Source organism: Labeo rohita, chromosome 4, assembly GCF_022985175.1.
Source record: "Labeo rohita strain BAU-BD-2019 chromosome 4, IGBB_LRoh.1.0, whole genome shotgun sequence".
NCBI classification, from domain to species: Eukaryota; Metazoa; Chordata; class Actinopteri; order Cypriniformes; family Cyprinidae; genus Labeo; species Labeo rohita.
Genome location: NC_066872.1, coordinates 35256393 through 35278395, shown reverse-complemented (window position 1 = coordinate 35278395; position 22003 = coordinate 35256393). Strand labels below are relative to the sequence as shown.

The following is a 22003-nucleotide window of genomic DNA, read 5'->3' as shown; positions in this document are numbered from 1 at the left end:
CATAATTGAGGTGTACAGCTATATTACAGCTGTATAATTTACAAATTGCAGCATTTTTACTTTTGTAATCAGAAGCCAATATAAAAGATGAGTTGCTATTGCAAACCAGAACAAGATTTATTTACTTCACTGTTTTGCTGCAAGTCGAGACACACTCACAGACAGTATATTGTACAATAACATGATAGTTTATCTGACACAGTAATAAGGAGGATGAATTCTCAGGGGGCTTTGGTGTCTGCAGTGGAGAGTGCCGTGATCGCTGGGGTTAAGATGTCATTACCAGATGAGCAGTTAATATTGCTGTTGTTTACTCGGCTAACCCGAAAATGTCAGTCGAAATGACAAATAGCGCTGTTCCCATCAATACAAAAAAGAAAAAAGAAAAAAGAATGCCATGACTTTAGAGGCCTGGCACACGTTAAGCTCACCCCGAGATGAGTGCGATACTCATGGGGGGGATGATACGCCACTGTCATTGAAAATTAATGCTTAATGCATTCCTTAATGGCTCTTACACAACACATCAGAATTCATCATGCCTCTTTGATGCTGAAGGCTCCATCGCATGCAGAGAAAAGGGGAAGATAATAGGTTACGCTTTTGCTTTCAGCGAGGACATTTCCAGCGGGAGGATGAGGTGGCCTTACAGTACACAGAGTAAGGGAGTATCAAGCCCACTGTAAATGGAGAAGTGCAGTGACGTGATGTGACAGCCCGAGAGTGATGGGATGGTCTAAAGTTTGTGGCCAAATAAACAGAGCAACATTTATAAATTGAGGATGAAAGCATTAGGCTGTAGCTGCATTTAAAGAATGAACAGACAGTGCCTACATTTTCAAGTGCAAACCACTTTCCAAAAAAAAAAAAAAAAAAAACAACAAAGACAAAAAGTCATGATGATCAAGTGATATGTCCTAATAAGGACAAATTAGGTGGTGTAAGCTTGCCAAGAGCTCACAGAAGCTACTGTATGCCCTGTTAAAAATTATAGCTAATCCAAAAATAAAAAGTATGGAATTACCAGTGTTGGGCACGTTACTTAAAAAAAAAAAAAAAAAAAAAAAAAAAAAAGTAGTTATAGTTACTAGTTACTTCTTATAAATAGTAACTGAATTACATCATTATAAAAGTAACTAATTACCAGAGAAAGTAGCTATTGTGTTATTTATTTTTAAAAAAAGATCACATGTGTCAAACAACATGGATGCCCCCAATATTAAATATGGTAAATAAATAAAACATTGTACACTAATCTACACTATTTTAATATTGCTGTGGGACAATGTGAGAGACACTTTCCAGGGGCTAAATATCACTTTTATTTGTGTACAGTCATAATAGTGAGTGTCACTATAATAGTCAAACAGTGCTTTTGTAAAATAAAGAAAATAAGCGGTGCGATCTCTGCCATCTCGGTCTCCGTCACCTCTCTTCACAGACAAGTAAATAAACAAACCTGAATCTCTGAAAATACTTGCCTCACAGACATGAGAAATATATGTATAGAAAGCTTGAAATATCTACTTTTAAATTAAGTCACGTCTAAAACAAACATTCTCTGATAAAGTAATCCGCACGACACCAACACAAGCTCCAGTTTTTCCCGTCTAAACTCAAGTAATCACGCCCATGAGCTGCTTCGCTTTTTAAAATTTTATAGTGTTCATTCAGACTGATTTGCGAACGCAGAACGTGCATGAACAAAAGAGGTGGGATTTATCGCTGGGATGAATCACAGCCAAAAACTAAAAAGTCATATCCAATCATAACGCACAACTCCACTCATGTGACTTTCCCTATTTGCAACTCACCGCATGCTTTAGGGGGTCTGTTAACCTGCTGGTGTCGCTGTCGGACAATGTTTCTTTGGAAAAACAAGTAATTTATAGACTTTTGAATGTTATATTTTGTAATATCGGCACTGCCTCCCTTGCCTCCTTAATAACTTGAAACACAAAAATAAAAATTGTAAGGATATTCTGGCTGCTCCTTTCCATAATGAATGCCAGTGAGGACTGGGGATTCCAAGTTGCACAATCTCAAAAACCACAATCATAATAATCATAAATAAATAAATACGTATAATTTTATGACATTTTTGGTTGCCATTTTTTACGACCTAATGAGTGCTATCTTCCAAGTCTGCAGTAATATGATAGCGTTGTGTGTGGAATTCCAGTGGGCTTTTGTTCAACTGGATCAGCCCGATATCTGAACAAATCATTCAAGGCTGTGTTTTCCAAAACCATAAACCTAAGGAGATTGTAGAAACTACTGGCACCAAAATTCTCTACAATCTACTTTGCCATGCAACACTTTTGGGAAAAGCAGCCCGTATCTGTTTTATGAAGTGGACCATGCAAAAATTATTCAAAAGATCAGACCCAAAGTGAACCGAGTGGACGGGATGCTTGTGTTCTATATAAATAAATAAATAGAAATGAAAAATGTTAGTCAGTTGTTTTGACAATCCAGAATTTATGACCATGGATGACCATGACTAGCTGTGACCTGATCCAGTACAAGGACGAACATTGCAAAGTGGCTAATGAAAGTGGAGAAGAATATTATTAAGCAGTGATCAAAACACCAAGAGAGTAGTGTGTAACGTGCAAATGAAAAAAAAAGAACAGAAAAACAGATGAATCCAGAAAGTGTGCCAAGTACTTTCATCTGCTTTTATCCCAAATGAGAATGATGAGACTGTATCCTCATGCCATTCAACAGAAGGCCTTAGGTAACTATCTCTTTTTGGCATAATTGCTAATGCGTAGAGAAAGATCAGCTGACTGTGAATGGTGACTGGGGAGGAGAGATGATTGTGGAGGGACCGTCAGGCTTCATTATCACCTACTAACTGTGAACAGCTCGTTAAAATACCAGACTCCCTCCTTCTTTAGAAACCGCAGGCCTAAAACAGCTGCTGCTGTGCAACAGACATGCCCCATAACTATATTTCAAGAATCTCTGCCATCTTTCCAGAAGGATTTTGAGAGGGTTATGGGCGGATGTTAATTTGTGTTTGCTTGAATGTGTCTTTGGATAGCAAAATCTTGTTAAGTGGTCGGAACAACAGCCAACATTGCATTTAGATACAAACAGTTTAGTGGGAACGATCTTTTCTTGGCTTTCCTACCATCTATTAGAGGGGGAAAATGGGTCTTCGATTATAGCTTGGACAAAACAAATTAACATTTTATCAGAGGAAAACATTTTGTTTCACTTTAACTGTCAAAATGAAGATTTGGTATGCATTTATTTTTCCTTCAGGGTTTCATGTGACCTACTAGAGGAATCTTTGCTTTGATATGAGGCACATCCTTGATTTAGCTCCCAGCTCCTTTGAGATGTCTCTTAGAAGTGCTGCCACTTTTTTTTTGGGAGCCGAACACATTCTGTCATAGCAGTCTTGGTTTTGATGAATCCACACAAAACTGGTAAATGGCACAAGAGGTATTCCTCTTTACCAAGCAAAAGGCAGTATTTGCCACTTCGGTGTATATTTTTGTTAAATGTTTTTTTGTTAATTTTTTTGTTAATTTTTTGTTAATGTATATATATATATATATATATATATATATATATATATATTCCAATGACAACTATTTTGCACATTTACAGTAAGCGTCACATTGCTGTACTAGCTATTCATTTATTTTCCCAGACTTATACATAGCCAAGGCTGATATATCGGCCGATATTTGTCATTTTTCAATTATCAGCATTGGGCGATAAGTTTTTCTGTTTGGCCGGTGTGCTCTAGGAGGGACTTTTGTTTTGATGATGTGCCACACAGCACTCACCATTCTCCCTCTTCATTGTTTACTGTCGCCATTAAAGGAGAAGTTCACTTGCAGAACAAAAATATACAGATAATTTACTCACCCCCTTGTCATCCAAGATGTCTTTCTTTCTTCAGTTGATAAGAATTTATGTTTCTTGAGGAAAACATTCCAGAACTTTTCTCCCTATAGTGGACTTCAATGGTGCCCCAAGTTTGAACCTACAAAATGTAGTTTAAATGCAGCTTCAAAAGGCTCTAAACGATCCCAGCCAAGGAAGAAGGGTCTTATCTAGTGAAACGATTGGTCATTTTCAAAACAAATTGACAATTTATATACTTCTTAACCTCAAATACTCATCTCGTCTCATCTCTGCGATGCGCATGTGTAGTCTGTGTTATCTGGGGTCAATACAGTTAGGGAATGTTGAAAAACTCCCGTCTCATTTTTTTTTCTTCAACATCAAAATCGTCCTACATCACTGTTTTACCTTTTTTTGTAAAGGGTGTTTGATCTTATTTGCATGTTCACTTTGTAAACACTGGGTCGGTACTTCTGCGCCGATGAAGGATGATTTTCTTCATGCAGACGTAGACAAGATGAGCGTTTAAGGTTAAAAATATATAAATTGTCAATTTGTTTAAAAAATGGCCGATTGTTTTGCTAGATAAGACCCTTCTTCCTCAGCTGGGACTGTTTAGAGCCATTTGAAGCTGCATTTAAATTGCATTTTGGAAGTTTAAAATCGGGCACCATTGAAGTCCACTATATGGAGATAATTCCTGATTTTTTTTTTTTCTCAAGAAACAATTTCTTATCGACTGATGAAAAAAAGACACATCTTGGATGACAAGGGGCTGAGTAAATTTTCTGTATATTTTTGTTCTGGAAGTGAACTTCTCCTTTAACAAATTAAATGTTGGGACAGTAGGTCCATGCGAATCGACAAACTTCAAACACAGATTTCTATAGTTTGTATAGTTTTTTGACAGTATAGCTTCCCAGATAGCACATATACGTCTTTAACGTCTGTTAAAGATCTCTTGATCTGGAAAGCATCTGCTGTGTACAAACATCTGTAAAATGTCAGTTTTACATACATTCTAAATCATAAACATCTTAAAGACATCTAATAGACGTCTATTTGATATCTGATAGAACACGTCCAATAGACGTATTGCAGATGAGCCAACTACATAAAAAATACGTCTTGCATATGTAACTGCAGACATCAAATTGTCCATCATTGTCCAGCAGACGTCTCCGAGATGTACGTGTGCTATCAGGGTTGTATAGTTTTATGACATTATACAGTAGTTTGTATAGTTTCATGGCAATGTAGCTTGTATAATTTTATGGCAGTATAGATTGTAGTTTTATGACCGTAAACTGTGGCAATTATAATGTCTTGTTGACTTTAACTGGTGCTCCACTTTTTAAAACAAGTGGAACTGTGCTGATACTTGAGTCTACTCCTGTGAACAAGAGAAAAACAAATAAGCAAAATGGATGCTGTGCATTAGGTTTCTGGGAACCTCACAGCAGGGAAAGGCCACTTGCCCTGAACTAAAAGAAGGTGGCTAATGTTTCATTTAGGGAGTCTCTCAACAAGAATAGTAGTTAGTGTTTAAAACAGTATTTTATAAACTATCATGCTATGGAAAAATACCAGTTTGCAGAGGCAAGGGGTTTGCAAACGCAGCCGTTTGTAAGTGAATAAATGAGTACAAAATTTAATTTCACACGATGCTGCAAATGGAGAAACTTCTCCGGTGCACCAACATGGCGTTTCAAAATGCAAAAGCTTAAGATTCTCCATGTTACAGATTAACCCACCTCACTCTCAAAATAAAAATGTGAGTCATAATAATTGCAGTTTATAGCCAAACTGTGTGTAAAAAAACAGATTTAGCAAATAAAACAGGACTGACAACCGCAGGCACATTACACCGGGTCACCTCCACCAGAATGTCCTACAGTCCCTCAATACATTCAACAAACATATTCTGTCTCTTCACTACTCTTTGTTATGGAGATATGATCCATTTATCAAAATGTAGTCACCCCCCAAAGTGTGGGTCCTGCAGTGAGCCCAGTGGTATAAAATGACGTGTATCATAGAAGGACTGACAGCAGGCCACATGAGGGAGAATTTGATAAATGAACGAGAATGGACACACTAAAACCTGACTGTGAATTATACATGAGGAAGGTAGAAATGATGGAGAGAGGCAGAGGCAAAATGAGGGACCCTATCAAATCGAACAGGGGGAGCTGTTGGGGCCCACGTGTGACATTTCCAGGCTTTTGCTATGGGTTAATTAGCCGTTGATCCCTTTGCACACGCCAAGCTTCCATTACGGTTTTAAAAGCAGCATTGCTAGCTCAAAGTCCAATTACATTTAACACACACCTTGAAGCATTAACCCAAACAGGAAATGTAAGAGACATCTCTACATTTCCCTCTAATCTAAAAATATTCCAAATGGCATTTATTCCTCAATTTCTTTGAATGAGTCAGTCCGACTCCAGCTGGGCCAATTAGGTGTCTAATTCTATGTTTCGCACCGAGCACTTCGCTACTGCATATCAAAGCAAATACCTGACATTAAAAATCACGCTTGAAAGAAAGAAGCCATTTGGGGAACAGGTTGCAGCGTTCAGCTGACATCACAATCATAACAACCCGCTGATCAAAAACAATTTAATTTCATTAACGTCTCCCTGCAAAAACCAAATGTGGGAATGAAACATGGCTTCAGTCGTACAACTAATTCCACCAGTCATCCTCAATTCAAGCTAGCAACGTCTGAGGACACTGCAGCTCTGCAGGTTTAAGCTCTCACAAAGGTTGTTCGTGCAAATCAGCGCTTTCATGCGTGGCGGTGATGACTACATCACTATTGCTAATGGTGATGAGTGAGTATCTTGGGCAATGCTTTGTCTGACTTACATGGCTCCACTGATTCAGCACTGTAGAAATTCCTGACATACAAAGAAAAACTGAAGCTATACTTAAATAATGAAACTACACTCAAACACACATTTTGGTGATTTTTAGGTTTACTACCCTTGTTGGGACATTTGGTCCTGTCAAAGTTTTCATGCAAAATGCATATTCTCAATTCACTAAATACACAACAATGTAAAAGACAGCACCACAACAAAGCATTGCATCTGCATTCATCCACATTTAGACTGTCCATCTTTCACCAGGAGAGCCATGGAATGAGGATTACAGGACTCCTGGTTCTCTTCCCTGTCATTACCCATTCTGCCCTGGGGGCATCTCATAAACAGGAACCTACAAACTTCAAAACAAGTAGGATTGCGCCAAGAAAGCACAACGCTAATTATCATTCTGTATACAGGGAAACTCTGAGACAAAGGATAGCATAATGCTGGAGGAACAATACCAGAATGTACATGGTGTGCATGGAAGAGATGCCTCATAATAAACAAAGATGCTAGTCAGCGCTTGCGTTTCTGAAACCTAGCACTACAGCTACCTGAGACCGCTATGCTGTTGAAAATGATGCCCCGTTTCACACACACAGACACACACTCGAACTTCTCACCTGCGATTAAAGGGCAGTCTGCTATCCAAACATACCAAGTAGCACTCAAACAGCAGCAGCTCAGCAGTGTACACCAGTATGGCCATAAATGTCCACTCTAGTGCGCATTTAACAGCCAACGCAGCTTTAAACACACTCTAAATCAATAGAAACAAATGGTGACCGACTGAGGCCATCCATCAGGCAAGGGTAGTGGGGTGAATACACACCCACAGTGTTATAAACACACTCGCACCGACAAGGAACCTCAACTCAAGTCCCTCCCGGAGTTTATGGTCTGCAGATACACCATTCATTCATCCCTCAAACATGAGCTGCTTATGATGTCCGCCCTAGGCTAGTGATTTATGCAATAGTAAAACAATGACTGATACCCGAGCTCTAATCCCTCCCTTCCCAGCCAGCTAGCGGGAGCACTTACGGTGCAGGTGCTCGGAAGCGTAGTAATAGACGTCCTCGTATCCCTCATGATAATCCTCCTCCGGACGGTACTTTTTGCCCTTGCGTCTCCTGGACCTCCGGATCTGCTTGACAAAGCCAAGAAAGCGCTCCATGCCTGCCCACCGCGTGCAGTCCCACTGATACAGACACAGACCGCCGCACTCAGCCAGCGTGCGTGTGTGAAGGTGTGCGTTCTGTTTCACAAAGAGCACGGCTCTGAAAGATCTCACAGAGAGAAAGAGAAAGAGCGAGACAGAGGCGGAGAGGGAGAGAAGGAGGGGTAGGGAGGTGCGGGGGGAAGCGGCGGATCGCAGTCAGCTGGAGAGGATGGGTCAAATATCAGTCTTCTCTGGTGCACCCGTCTCCTTTAAGAAACCCGTGTGTGGAAGGGTCCCCAGCCATACAGCTGAATGGGTCTTTGTGCATGCGTGTATGCACGTGTAGGTAAGGAAGAGTGTGCACAGGGTAAAAACAAAAGAGAGAGAGAGCGAGGGTGGGGGGAAAACAAGTTCAAAGGAACTGGCAACAAGGTTAGGAATCCTTGGGCTATGACTGTCTCATTCCAGAGTGGGAATGGGGAGGGGATTTCGTCTGCCTTTAAAATAAGCATGAGTGTTTATCGGCATAAGAATGAACAAAGCAATGGTTCACCAGTGGGGTGTGGATGGAAACCCTTGAGGGGCTCTCCTGCGATAATTCCATAGGACGGAAGGGGCACTGTGGTCACGTGTAGCTGGCGTGGCACTGACAAAAAGCTGAGAGGATTACAACACTCTTTAATTCACCGCCAAGACCAGCCTAGCCAACCAGTGTTGCCTGGATCAGTAGCTAACAGCATTAATGGGGCTTGAGGACTTGTTAATTGAGCAACTGGCCAATGATAACACCCAAGCATGTCAGTAACCCATTCATTCAGTAGGGGCGTGTGCCACGTCACCCCAGGGCGATAACAGAACTCGCGAGAGACTCCCGAGACTTGCTTCCCATTGTGGTGATGTCATTCTATAGCCTTGACGTTGGGAAAAATGGGCATTGTCTGCTCCAACTTCCCTGTACTTTTCTCCCCACTAGTGGAGATGGACAATCTCATCAAAAACACCCTCCGATTCTTCACCCTATGGAATCACCCCGTTTATCTCATTGTGATTGGATGGCTGAGCTAGATCACTGTGGTCACGGGAGAATAAAACCTTTCACAGAAGGCTCACTCGACATACGTGAGTGTCTTTTTCTGTGATGTTGAGTCTGTTCTTTGTGCGACGCAGCAGGGGGGCTTTCTTTGTCTGCTGTTTGTCTCACTCACAAGCATATAGTAGGAGGTTAAATCCCACCCCTCTGGATTACTCCTTGTTTTTATGTCGTGATTTTCATTTAGCAGTTGTGGCCATGTTTTCACACGTTAATCACTACATATGCATTATCTCCTTGGTTCTGGTAGGAAGCAGAGAAAAGAGGGTCAGATCGAAGCAATCATTTAGCGGCAAACACATGGTCTTGACATAAATATGAGCTTGTTCTTTAAAGGGCACCTATTATGCTAAATCCACTTTAACATGGTGTTTGGACATAAATTTGTGTTGGCAGTGTGAACACAACCACCCTACACTGATAAAAATCCACCCACTTCTTATTTTTTAAACCTCATTAAATCAATTCAGTCTTGCTAGATTCTCTAAGCAATGTGACATCACATTGTTTAGGCCCCGCCCACGGTCGCGAACTGACAGTCCTGCATTGCCATAGTTTCCACCCTCAGCGAGTTGTTCTCAGTTGTACGCTGTCTTCCGTTTACTCCGCGTTCGAGCAGCTGTAATGTCAATAATGTCTCCGATTTAGATGCAAGACTGAACACAAGAGTCTTCATTTTCTTCCAACATCTGAGCCACTGAGGACGCAGTGAATTACTTTTATTTTTGAAGGTAATGCGCCTCAAAATCGACCACTTTGTGAATGTTACGTTGTCATAGTGCTTAGCTAATGTTTTAACCATATTTGTGTGTGTATTTTAATTGATCAGCGCCGCACTGGTGAGATTAGTTCATGCCACACTGTTCGTTTGGTGGTGCTAGCAAACACAACCTCCCTGCGCTGTCCGCAAGCTCTGTAACATTGCGCCGTTTCGTCCTACTTTCAATGTGTTTGGCTTCCCACATGTACGGGTGAACATCGGTTCTCTCGTTCTTAGCCATGTTGCTTATGTTTATTACTGTAGGTATGCAAAGCAGAGATGTATACGCTTATCCCTCTTCTGAAGATGGGGTAGGAATGGACCAGTGGCGATTTCTTTAAGACTGCAAGGGAAGCTCAGCTTCCCCTATAATGTCACAAAATTAATGGTCAAATTATGTACTATTGTATTAACATTTTATTGACTAAAAATGCGTTAGAAAACGTTCATCTCAAAGACGAGTTCGTTCAGAATCAGTTAGATATAGCAGGTCGGCTGACTTGATTTTCTTCTCATACATTCCCGTAGCGTCACAGTGCATTTCCCCGTTGAAGCCCAGCGTCCATTGACTTCAATGCGGCTGCTTTGAACGTTTTTTTTCAGTGCTTTGAAACTAGACGGTCATTGGATAAACGCTGCGATTATGTCCCGCCCACGGACGCTCAGCGTCTCTGGGGGTGAATGAGGAGCAAGTGAGGAGTGGGCTGGCCTGGACTCCGAGCTTCTGCGTCATGATTGGAGGGTCTGTCGAAAGATTGCATCTCCTTTTGACTGACAGCGATTTTGTACTATAAGGAATCGCTGAAGCTATTCGCGCTCAGTCCCATCGCGGATTTCTCAAGTTCAGTCGAAATAAAAACTGCTGCAACCTATTTCTTTATATTTGCTTGGCGAAATTGCTTGATTTTCATCATACATTTCACACAATTATACACCACATTCCTTGTTTCACTTTTACAGAGTTTAATATTTTTTTTAGATCGTTCATTCATTCATTCATGTTAATATTTAATGTAGTAATCAATATATATATATATAGATTACTACATTAAATCTTGAAAAATTTTAACATAACATAATGAAACCTTATATTTCTATTAAAATACTTTATAAATAAATAAATAAATCTCCATAATAACCTTATTTAAATTGCAAAATATTTATACTATATAGTAGCATCTGACTAAAAGAAAAAATACATCATATTTTGCATAATAAAACTAAAGCTTTTTTTTTACGATTGTTTGCATTGTGACTTACTTATGACAATAAAGCACATTCTTGTGAATAAATGAATAGACAATTTTATGATGTAGGCCGAAAATGAGCTTCCCCTATTTGACAGACCAGTAGCCGCCACTGGAATGGACAGCTCATTTGCATTTAAAGTGATACACACCAAAACAGCTCTTTTTATAAACGCCCCAAAAATGACATTTTCCAGATGTTGTAATAAATGATTTGTGAGGTATTTTGAGTTGAAACTTCACAGACACATTCTGGAGACACCCAAGACCAATTTTACATCTTGGAAAAAAAGAGTATAATAGGTTCCCATTTAAGTTTATTATTATTTTTATCATCACTACTACTGCTGCTACTGCTACTACTACTCTTCAAACGCTGACAAAACAGTCTATTTTTAGGAGAGGCTGTCAAAAATAATTTTTAAGCAATTAGAAGTCCATTCAGACAGCATCTAAACTTCCTATCAAATAGGACGCTGCCTCTCTGATTGTCTACTGATGAGCAAACACACGCTTTCTCAGCAGGGAATGGTGTATCTTGGGAATTCACAGCTCCTACAATTTAAAGACCCAGACTTGTTTATCCAATCTGTCTGCCACCTGAGGCAATCAATGCACATTCAACAGATTCATTATTGTTTCAGGAAATACAAAAATCCAGACGCAATCTACCTAGCGGGTGGGGCTTTAATTAGCTATGTGGTCGCCATACCTGTAATTAGACATCCTGCGTCCTCAGCGGAAGACTGAGTTTGGATTCAGGGCAGCTGCTCTTTGCAAAACTGCAGAACAGAGGCAGTATTCTCTAGCAGGGGCGTATGAATCAGCACAAGGAGAGTTTCTTTACAAAATAATTCTCGTCTTTATTAGAGATGTGAAATTCACAATGCAGTAACTATTATTATTCATGAGGTAAGTGCATTGTAATTAAGACTATGACTAGGAGATGGTATAATTAGGACTAATTCACTATATTTCATAATATTCCATCTGGTGCTTCGGAGTAAGAGCTGTAATGTCAAGGAGTAATAATGTTGTGATGGTTTGCGCTTGCATGTTATGAGGATTGTGGCAGTGTTCCAGGTGTGAGTCTCTCCTGAGATTGTTTTCAGATAAACCACTGCAGTAAAAGGCAGCTTTAAACACTGAGCCTGTGCCAAGCTCTTAGCGTCTCTGCACCCAGTCAGAGCTATGCATTTGCTGCAGTCACTCTTTCTCCCGTCCAGCTCACAAACCCAAAATATAACTTTGCGTCTTATTTCTACTTTGGCTCAATTCCATTTGTATGGTAAATGCTGCGGTAGGTGCAGAGCTGCAATAGGAGTCATTTATAATGGCTGCATGATGACTTCCCTTAAAGGAAAAGTTCACCCACAAATAAAAATTGGAATTTACTCGCTAATGGGTCATTCTGTGTCAACTAAAACCAAATTTTTATTTCTTTTAAGTTTTTTTTTATCTAGTGAAAGAAATACCTATATGAAGAAGAAATCCAAAAATGTCATGGATGTACACTTACTGAGTATTCCGCTATTTTGTAGAGAGGGTCAAAATGACAATTTTCACCTGAGATTTGCAGTTAAAATACAGGAAGGTAAGAATGACTTCCAAAAGATGGCAGCATTATGTTATTTTTACACAGAGATTGCTAGCTCTATTTGTAAAATCTGTTGACTTTAGCAATCTTTGTTACATGGGAATACTTCCCATTTGTTAAAAAAATGGGAAATCATTTTTCCCCCCAAAGTTTGCATGCCTGTAACTCAATAAGTGTTAAGGCCCTACATGGTCCAGTTCCAGAGATACTGCAATTCCAATATGGCTCCAGGAGTAAACTGTTCAGTTGCACACATTTTCAGTGGTCAAAAACCAACTGGTCACTTCGCATAAATATGATACTTGTATTTTTGAAACTAGAAATGTATCTTGTTTCCTTCTGTGAAAACAAGTGCACTGAACATATCTGTCTGAGTGCTATACGAATTCATCTTCCAAAGTAACTCAAGAAGTATTAAAGATATCTCAATATGATTTTAGATCCTGGTTCTCAACAAACTTTTCTTTTGAATTCTTCATTTTCAAGGCCCTATATTGCTGGATCTCAATGTGGTTCAATTTTTTAAATTGTTGAATCCTACCCATTTAAAAAAAACTAAGTTAAATATCGATTTAATATAACCAAGTATCTGTGACATTTATTTTGGCTTTCATTACTATACATGTTTATCTTTCTTCAGAAAAAAATATTGATAAAACCAAAAATTTGAGCCAGGGATGTTTCTAAAATTTGGTTGATTTGACATAGAATGACCCTCTTGTCAATCCAAACTATTGTGTTCCATCTTTGCTACTTTATTTCTGAATGTGGCAAACAAAGCTATGTCTGATTTGTGAACAAATCTTTTTTTTTTTTTTTTTTTTGAATCAGAGTAAAATGATTTATTCAAGTTCTCAATACTGGTTTGAAAAAATCAAAGTGAATGCTTGCTTAAAATTTGTGAATATTTTCTTAAAGTCATTTCATTAAAAAAAAAAAAAAAAGTCTGAATTAAATTCAACCAACCAAATTTTGATCTGTTCATTATACAAAGTTTTTGAATGGAAAAGTGAATTGTGTGTTCACTTTTACTGTGTTATTACAGACCAAGTCCTCATTCAGCAAAGTGTGAGGGTGAGTAGATGATTTTCATTGTTAAAACTGAACTACTTCAGCAGTGAAAAGCAGACTGAAAGTAAGACTGAATGTGTGTGTGTGTGTGTGTGTGTGTGTATGAGCAATCCAGGCAGAACTTCTTAAAATCCTCACTTGTGCATCCATTTGAGCGTGAATTGCCTGAGGCTTTTTCTGGAACCAGGGCTGTGCCAGTTTGTTGCAATATGGTAGCTCCTCTTTGGAAGCAAGTCCGCTGCCTGGGTAGAAAAAAGGCTGTCCAGACACTACATCTGCTATGAGCAAATGCTTCAAATGCTTGAAACAGCCTCTCAGTAGAGGCATGAGGATGCTGACAGGTTAAACGGTTGCGTTTTCACAGTTATTTGAACTGAGGCATTGAGAAGTCATGCAGGATTGCTGAGTCAAGTGCTTCACACCTTCACAAACAAACCAACCCACACAAACGTAAGTTCAGCCTTCTTGAATGTTCCGCCCTCCTCCCCAGTGCCCACAGTCTCCCTCTCATGGTTGAATGACGCTCTCCCTTTACTAATTTATCACATCTGCAAGGTCTACATTTGTTCTGCCCTTAGCAAGTTCCACAAAGTAGGTCTATTTTCATCCTCTCTTTCTCAATCGAGATGGCAGTTCTACTCAGAGTGAAAAAACCAACACTGGACCTAAAGATTGGCACTTGGTAGGTTGCAGGTTCCAGGATCTCAGTAATGGAAACAATTTTGAAGAAACAAATAAAAGATTCTATACTGCGACTACAATCAAATATCAGAGCAACATCTCTAAAAGAGCTTGAAGCAGCAAATAATGTACTTCTTCCGGTCTCAGATTAGAGTAGATAGGAATGTTATATACTCACAATGTCTCTGCTATAACTGTGGAGTAAATATGGAGCTCATGGCATTTTTAAACCCTTATCTTCTCTACTTGTCAATCTTCCATTTTGACAGGCCTGATGTACTGTTATTACAAGAACAGCAGCGTTTTAGAATGCAGGTCTGAGCACGGATCAGCTAATGGAAGGGTTTAAAGGTCAGGCTTAAATGCTCTCCGAGATGTGAAACATTCCAAGACCTACACTGACGTTGTCATTACCTTAGTGCGTATTTAATCCTTATGTCAGTTTCTTACCGAACCTCACGTCAACATGAGATTAGGAGGAACCTCACAATGGTTGATTCTTCTAGGTCAAGATGAGACCCAGAGGTGATTTGCCATCAAAACAAGCTCACCAAACTGAAAGGAAATATTGCAGAACTGTTCATGAATGTCGATAAGCATTGTCAGAATGACAGAGCTAGAAAGGGACAGACAGAGTGTGAGGAAGAAACTAGGATGAAAGTACACATCCTTAAGCATAGCACTGCTGTCAGATGAGGGCAGAAGAAGAAAGATCGAAGGATTTACTCTTTCACACCCGCCCTCTGATTCATTTCACGCCTAGACGGTTAATGTTAGCCAAAGCCTTATGGGCTGACAACTGGCCTTCAGTCAACCTTAAAAAGCAGTGGGCCGAACAAACCTGTGACCTTCCCACCCTCTAGTGGGAGTTCTCTAGCACTATAGGAGTAGAGGACAGAAAAATAACCTAAAATCATTTAAATTCAACTGTGGATCTCCGCTCTGCATGCATGGAAGGTTAAAACCACAATCAAGGTAATTATGTATTAGATTAACAGGGCACTGAAAGGCTAATAAAGTAACAACAAATGACCTATGCATGGGAAGTAACAATTGCAGATAGCTAATTTTGTACTTTATACGTATGCACTGTTTTAGTTTGACGATTATGTAATGAAACAGGACATTTGACAGTGTACATGAAATAATCCCAAATAATCAATATCAAATGCAGTATGTGTGACCCTGGATCACAAAACGAGTCATAAGGGTCAGTTTTTTGAAATTGAGATTTATACATCTGACATCAGGACAATATTTGGCCGAGGTACAACTGTTTGAAAATCTGAAATCTGAGGGTGCAAAAAAAAAATTCTAAATATTGCGAAAATCACCTTTAAAGTTGTCCAAATGAAGTTCTTAGCAATGCATATTACTAATTAAAAATTAAGTTTTGATATATTTATGGTAGGAAATTCACAAAATATCTTAAATGGAACAAGATCTTTACTTAATATCCTAATGATTAAAATCCAAATAAATCCGATAATTTTGACCCATACAATGTATTTTTGGCTATTGCTAGAATATGCCCGTGCTACTTATGACTTACAGTCCAGGGTCATATTTATTTACTGTAAATTAAACCCATTTGATAGTTTGTGAACAGAGCTGTGTAGACTACTTACAAAATATAGTCCATTACTGATTCCAAATTACATGACAAAAATTTTATTTACGTAATCCGTAATTTTGGGTAACATAATCAGATTATTTTTTAATTTACTTTTGGATTACTTTTAACCTTACTCATTTATCACATTGATTTAAACAGGATAATCTTATATCATATTGATATAAACATACAAAGAGAATATATTCCATTCATTGTAATTAACAGCATCATGTGCATTAAACATTACATTATGTCAAGGTTTCCCAAACTGGGGTTCGTACTGCTGGGGGTTTGTGAGTTAAATGAAAAGCTAATTAACTGAATCATAAAATTAGAATTAATCAATATTGCTATTGTGTGAATAATATGTAATCACGATTTAATAAAAAACATAATCATAGTCTGATTGTGAGTATTTTAAAACTTTAAAATTTATTTTTGTAATCTGATTAAGTAATCCAGAATACATGTAATCAGTTACTACCCAGCTGTGTTTGTGAATCAAAACAGAAAACCATCGTCAATGAAAGCAGTCACACTGCCTGGAGAGACTGAGCGAGCCAAATATATCCAGCAAACAGCGTTGGATGCATTTCATAGTGGGAATCCTTTTATTGATAGCAGTCACGTGAGAAGCGTTCACTGCGGAAACTCATTTTAAAGATGTATGTGGAAAAGGGGCTGAGAGGGAGCACGCAGATGGCAATGACTCTGAATAAAACATGAGGGGAGAGTGACACAGACTGCTAAAAATCACATTCGGATCAGAGCACAGATTCAACATGTCACAAACAGCATTTCCAAAAGCAAAGACATCAAGTGAAAGCATCCCAATCCTGCTTTGGACATCTCGGCTGACCCAAGTTGACCTTAGACCCTCAGATGCCATTTTTGTCTCCTGAAGCAGTCAACCTTTTCAACTGCCATCAAACAACTGCCAGCATTGTGCTATAACTGTGAACGTGCGTACTTCTACAACACATCCTGTAGGCACTCACATTCCCTAGACACCCCCTATGTGTCATTCCTGACAGAGGGAGAAATCTTCCGGCAGGCTTGACAGACATGTCCACATTATTAATGTACGTGACAAGACTTCAGATGGATTCGATTGTTTTCCTCAAGCCAGTCAGTGACAACACAAAACTCAGCTTGGTATCTGGCACTTTTAAAGGCTTAAAAAATAAGGAGCCATTCCTACGGGATGCATTTTTCCGAAGAGTCGGCCATGAAGAGTATTTTTAGAAGTTGACCTAAGATAGCTTCCTAACTCAGTGAGGCGTACGACACAAGACTCGCTGAAAATGAAGGTAAACAGAAATGTTTGTGATTCTGAGCATTATCATTTAAATTGACCAATTCTTGCAATGTCCTCTCGAGGAACCTTCTATATGACAAACAATTCTGTATAATGCTGGATTGAATAAATACGTTTGCCGCTGTTCATTAACTAACACCTCTCTCGCAGACTCAAAGTGGTTCACAACAGGCAGAGGCGTCTGATTAACAATGTTTTATTGTGCATGAAGCCTCCTTGAGCTCTCTGGGAAAGACTCCAATTGCCAAAAGTGGCAATTTGTTGACTGACAGTTAACATTTGCTTCCAATCGGAAGTCGTTCACACTGTGCCTGAACTGTCTTCGCGGTCCAAACGTAGATATATTTTTGTAAGCCACGTCTCAAATGAGATGTGCGACTCAGAAAGGTGAACAAATGTGTCTGGAAATCACTAAAAGGACATTTTAAGACCTTAGTTCATCTTCAGAACACAAATTAAGACATTTCTGATGAAACTCGAGAGCTTTCTGAACCTGACAGCAAGTTCAAGGCCCAGAAAAGTAGTAAGGACATTGTTAAAATAGTCCATGTGACATCAGTGTTTCAACCATACCAATGAATTGTTGAATATAGTCATTACTGGCATTCTTGTAGCTTCATAACATTACGGTTGAACAACTGATGTCACATGGACTATTTTAACACCGTCTTTACTACCTTTCTTAGGCTTGAACACAGTAGTTGTGTTGTTGTCTATGCTGTGTCAGAAAGCGTTCGGATTCAAAATCAATATCTTAATTTGTTTTCTGAAGATGAATGAAGGTCTTAAAATGCATTTTAGTGATTTCCAGGCACATCTGTTTACTTTTCAGAAATATAGATTGTCTGAGAGAGTCACACATCTAATTTGAGACGTGGCTTACAAAAATCTATGTTTGGACCACGACGACAGTTCAGACAAAGTGTGAATGACCTACGATTGGAAGCAAATGTTAACTGTCAGCCAACAAATTGCCACTTTTGACAACTGACCATGCATAATTAATCATCCAATACCAACCAAATCAATGAAATAATTTTTACCCCAAAAACCCCGAAATAAAAAACATGTTACTTTTGCTACTGGCGTCTCTCGCCTGAATGGCTAAGGAGAAGAACATGAGGGTCTAGACACCACCTTGCCTTTTCAGACAACACTACTACTATAAAAGCATCACATGACTTGTATATAAACCCAACACAGACGGTAGTATCTCTCCCTTGGGAAAGATGCTGTCATCTCGAAGACATTAAGTCTTCACATGGCACACTGTTTTTGTATCGTGAGGAATGTCTTTGTGACGCGATGCCCTGTAGGCCACTAGTTTCATCTGCCGCAGTAAACACAATCATTCCTCCGTCTGAGGAGCTTGCCATCGCCACGATCCGTCTTCGGCTGTTGCGCCAATATATCGATTCGACATAACCTGCCTAATGGAGTGTGATGCGGCTCAAACGCCACTGGGGAGTAAGAAAAATTACAAGCACCTCAGATGTCTCTTGATTTTATTTTATGTTAAATTAAAACCACATAGCGATGCTACATTTCATCTGCTTTTTTTTCCCCAATCCCAAGACGTTCATTCTGAAGATATAAAAGATGTGAAGATGTAAATGTGATGATTTGCCAGAATATAAAGTGACTGTGCTGCAGGCATCTGCTGCGGTGTGAAGAGGGAAAGATAACACCTCTGCTGCTGGTAGGTCTAAAAATATATGTTCACGATCATAATAGATCTCTTGATAGTTCATGTTATTGTACGACATACTTGTAGGTGAATACACAGATACGCAGGTGTCTAGAGAGTGACAAACCGGTGTGAACACGTCATGAAATAAGTGTTTAAAACAGGTACAGTAAACAACCTGCAGCATAAAACTTCCCCTTACGGGGAAAACACAAAAAAACAGTCCATACAAAGAAAGTGTTTGATGTTTTGGACCTGACTGACTTTCATTGTATCCCTTACAAAAATAAACCATGGTTTTATTATAATAAAAGTGTAGTAACCATGTTTTTTTGGTGCATTGATTACCATTTGTATAACTATAGTTTTACTACAAATACCATGGTTAAACTATGGTTAGTGTAGCAAGACCATGGTTAATTTGTGGTTACCATGGTTTAACTATAGTAACCATATGTAGCATGGTTAATTTTCGTAAGGGATGGACAAAAACCTGTACGTCAGGCAGGTTTGGAATGACATGAGGTTAGGAAAATGGCATAATTGTCATTTCTGGGTTTAATTAACATGTCATCTCACAAAACAATTCTACAAACATCTTAAAAAATAAGAACCCTGGCCAAGGAATTAAACAATCATGCATTTCCTCTCCTTGCCTGATCTTTTGAATAAAAGAGCTGCAGTCGCTCATTGTTTTAACAGCTCTAGGTGTTTATTAAAACAGCATTTGTTGGATTTGAGCATGCTAGGACATTTGAAGAAAAATACAGCCTATAATTAGTTAAATCATAAACTAATTATGCTACAGAGGGGCTTTTAAGAATAAATGGCACCCATTGTTTCATCTAATTCACTTGGGTGATGGGTAACAGCTCAAACGCACTTGCAAAATCTGTGCTAAATGCAATTTCCTGTGGAAATGAAAAATACAGTAGATGACTACAATATGGCGTACTTTACTGGGACTGTTCAGCATCATAATTTGTGTGTGTATATAGTTCTGTACAGATAGTGAATGAAAGGGAACAATCTTAGATATTTAGAGCAGCATGCCTTTCTGTACTTTGAACTTGGGATGCCAATCCCACTTTCAAAACAAGCAATTCTATAAACCACAGCCGAGCAAAGCTGTTCTTACAATCAATTAAGGTGCAGGGAACTCATCCAAGACATCTTCTAGATTTAGCATGCTGGTGGACGTTCCAGAAATATAATTTCCGTCTTTGAAATAGAACTGAGCAGATTTCCAACAAGTTCAGATCAGGTGCACTGACCGTGAAAAACGGCACGCATGATTGGCTTGGCAGTCCTATGGACACAACAGGAAAATATTTGCCAAATGCACAAGCTCTCAGCACGCTAAAAGCTGTGATAACAAATAGTGTCAGTGTGTGCTTTTTTTCAAATTAAATTTGATCCTAATCCTTTTAAAGGCATGAAATGAACCAACTGATGTGAGGTGAACACTGTATCTGCAAGTCTAAAGAATAGCCATTTTATACCAAACTGTGATAGTGTTTCCAGGACAAGTCTGTCTGAATTTTGCTGAAAAGCCTATAATAGGCTATTTAATGACAGATTCAGCTGTGACAACTTGCAGTGTGGCAATATGCTCATCTACAGTATACAGTATGTGACAAATAAGTCTTTTTTTCCTGAGAAATAGCAGCAGAAAAGTACAACATTTTGTATCAGACTTCAAGGTTTGCTTTTATAACAGAAATTGACTTCTAAAAATAAACCCACCCTGTGAAAACTAGCCCAAGAAAGTACATGTAGAATAACATTCTCCACAGAACCCTAAGTTGCTTTGAGAAAAAAAAAAAACATCTCTTATACTATACCACCTTTATCATAAAGCCAGGCAGTAAATGGCCACTTTCAAGGAGAGTCAACCTTGTTAACTTTAATGGTGCCAGGCTGAGAGAAACACTAATAACATTCACTAGATGGAGAATCTCTAGTCAGCTACTAATGCACCTACTATGAAAATAAAAAAAGGTTTATCTCTAGCCAGAACCATCCAAAATCCTAAAGACCTTCAAACAAGTCTTGTTCTCACTTTATAAAACAGCAGCAAGGACATTATAACAGACTCAGTCAATGAAACATCACAGGCCTTGTATTGGTGAACACTGAGATAACCTTGAGATCTTCGAGGACAAGAAACAGAAACCCATTTCAGTTGACTTGCATCAGGCTGCATTAGAGAAACTTTATCACGGGTAACTAGACATTGACTGAAATATATCTAACAGGACAGAGTCCCTGAGAATAAAAGTCAAAACTGTTTAGTGTACAAGCCTCCTCAACTTAAAAAAGAGGAAACACTGCATAGATCGTTCACACTGCCAAATATTTAGCCACCGTTCCCAACGGATCATATATTAGAGCTTGTAATTGCTCACTTGTTTCCTTACTCAGCTGGCTCTGATTTCTAACACTTCAAAAACTCCCAGCTTTCAATATGCCAAAGTCAGCTGGACACCGTGAGTCAGACACCATCATTTTAACAGTTACAGATATGGAAGTCAAAACTCTTGAATAAATCACACAGTGGACAAAAAGAATACGAAATGCTGTGAAATCTATGAAAAGACTGTAAACGCAATTGCAGAATCTAGGATTGGTGGATCTGGTTGTCCAAGGCTTGCTGGTTAAGGTAGATAAGAAGCAGTGATGGCATTTAGTATGAATAAAATTTCTGGAAATCACCAGAAAGGTGAATTTGAGATAAAGCCTGTTCGAATCAACCAGCTTGGAAAGTGATACGCCAGCACAGAAAGAGCAATTTGCTCTTTCTATGGTTCCAAGTACACTGATCAAATCAGGAGCTGCGTATTACTGCAGCAGTATGCAATCATACCTCAGACACTTGAGTCTGGCCAAGGCCTAGACTTTTGAGGGGCTGGAAATGAAATAGAGAGAAGAAAGAGATTGGAATATATGTGTTCCGTGGGATCTAAAAGAAAAATACACTTCACAAAATTAGACAAATATCATAAAGGAACATCCCTTTAATAATACTCAGAAAG

At 39.0% G+C, this 22003-nt stretch overlaps 1 protein-coding gene across 8 annotated transcripts in view; it reads right to left on the bottom strand.

The window, feature by feature from the left end:
• grip1 (glutamate receptor interacting protein 1) overlaps positions 1 to 22003 on the bottom strand; it is a 294443-nt gene that overhangs the window by 175707 nt on the left and 96733 nt on the right. For 3 of the 8 annotated variants that reach the window (XM_051107531.1, XM_051107535.1, XM_051107537.1), the window contains exon 1: positions 7785 to 8059. The exons of 1 other annotated variant lie outside the window; for it this stretch is intronic. In XM_051107531.1, coding sequence (XP_050963488.1) covers positions 7785 to 7917 — 133 coding nt within the window. In that variant the 5' untranslated portion in view covers positions 7918 to 8059. Of the gene's footprint in view, positions 1 to 7784; positions 8062 to 22003 lie in introns of those variants that run through there. 4 more of the 8 variants (XM_051107530.1, XM_051107532.1, XM_051107527.1 and 1 more) reach the window with 3 other exon arrangements.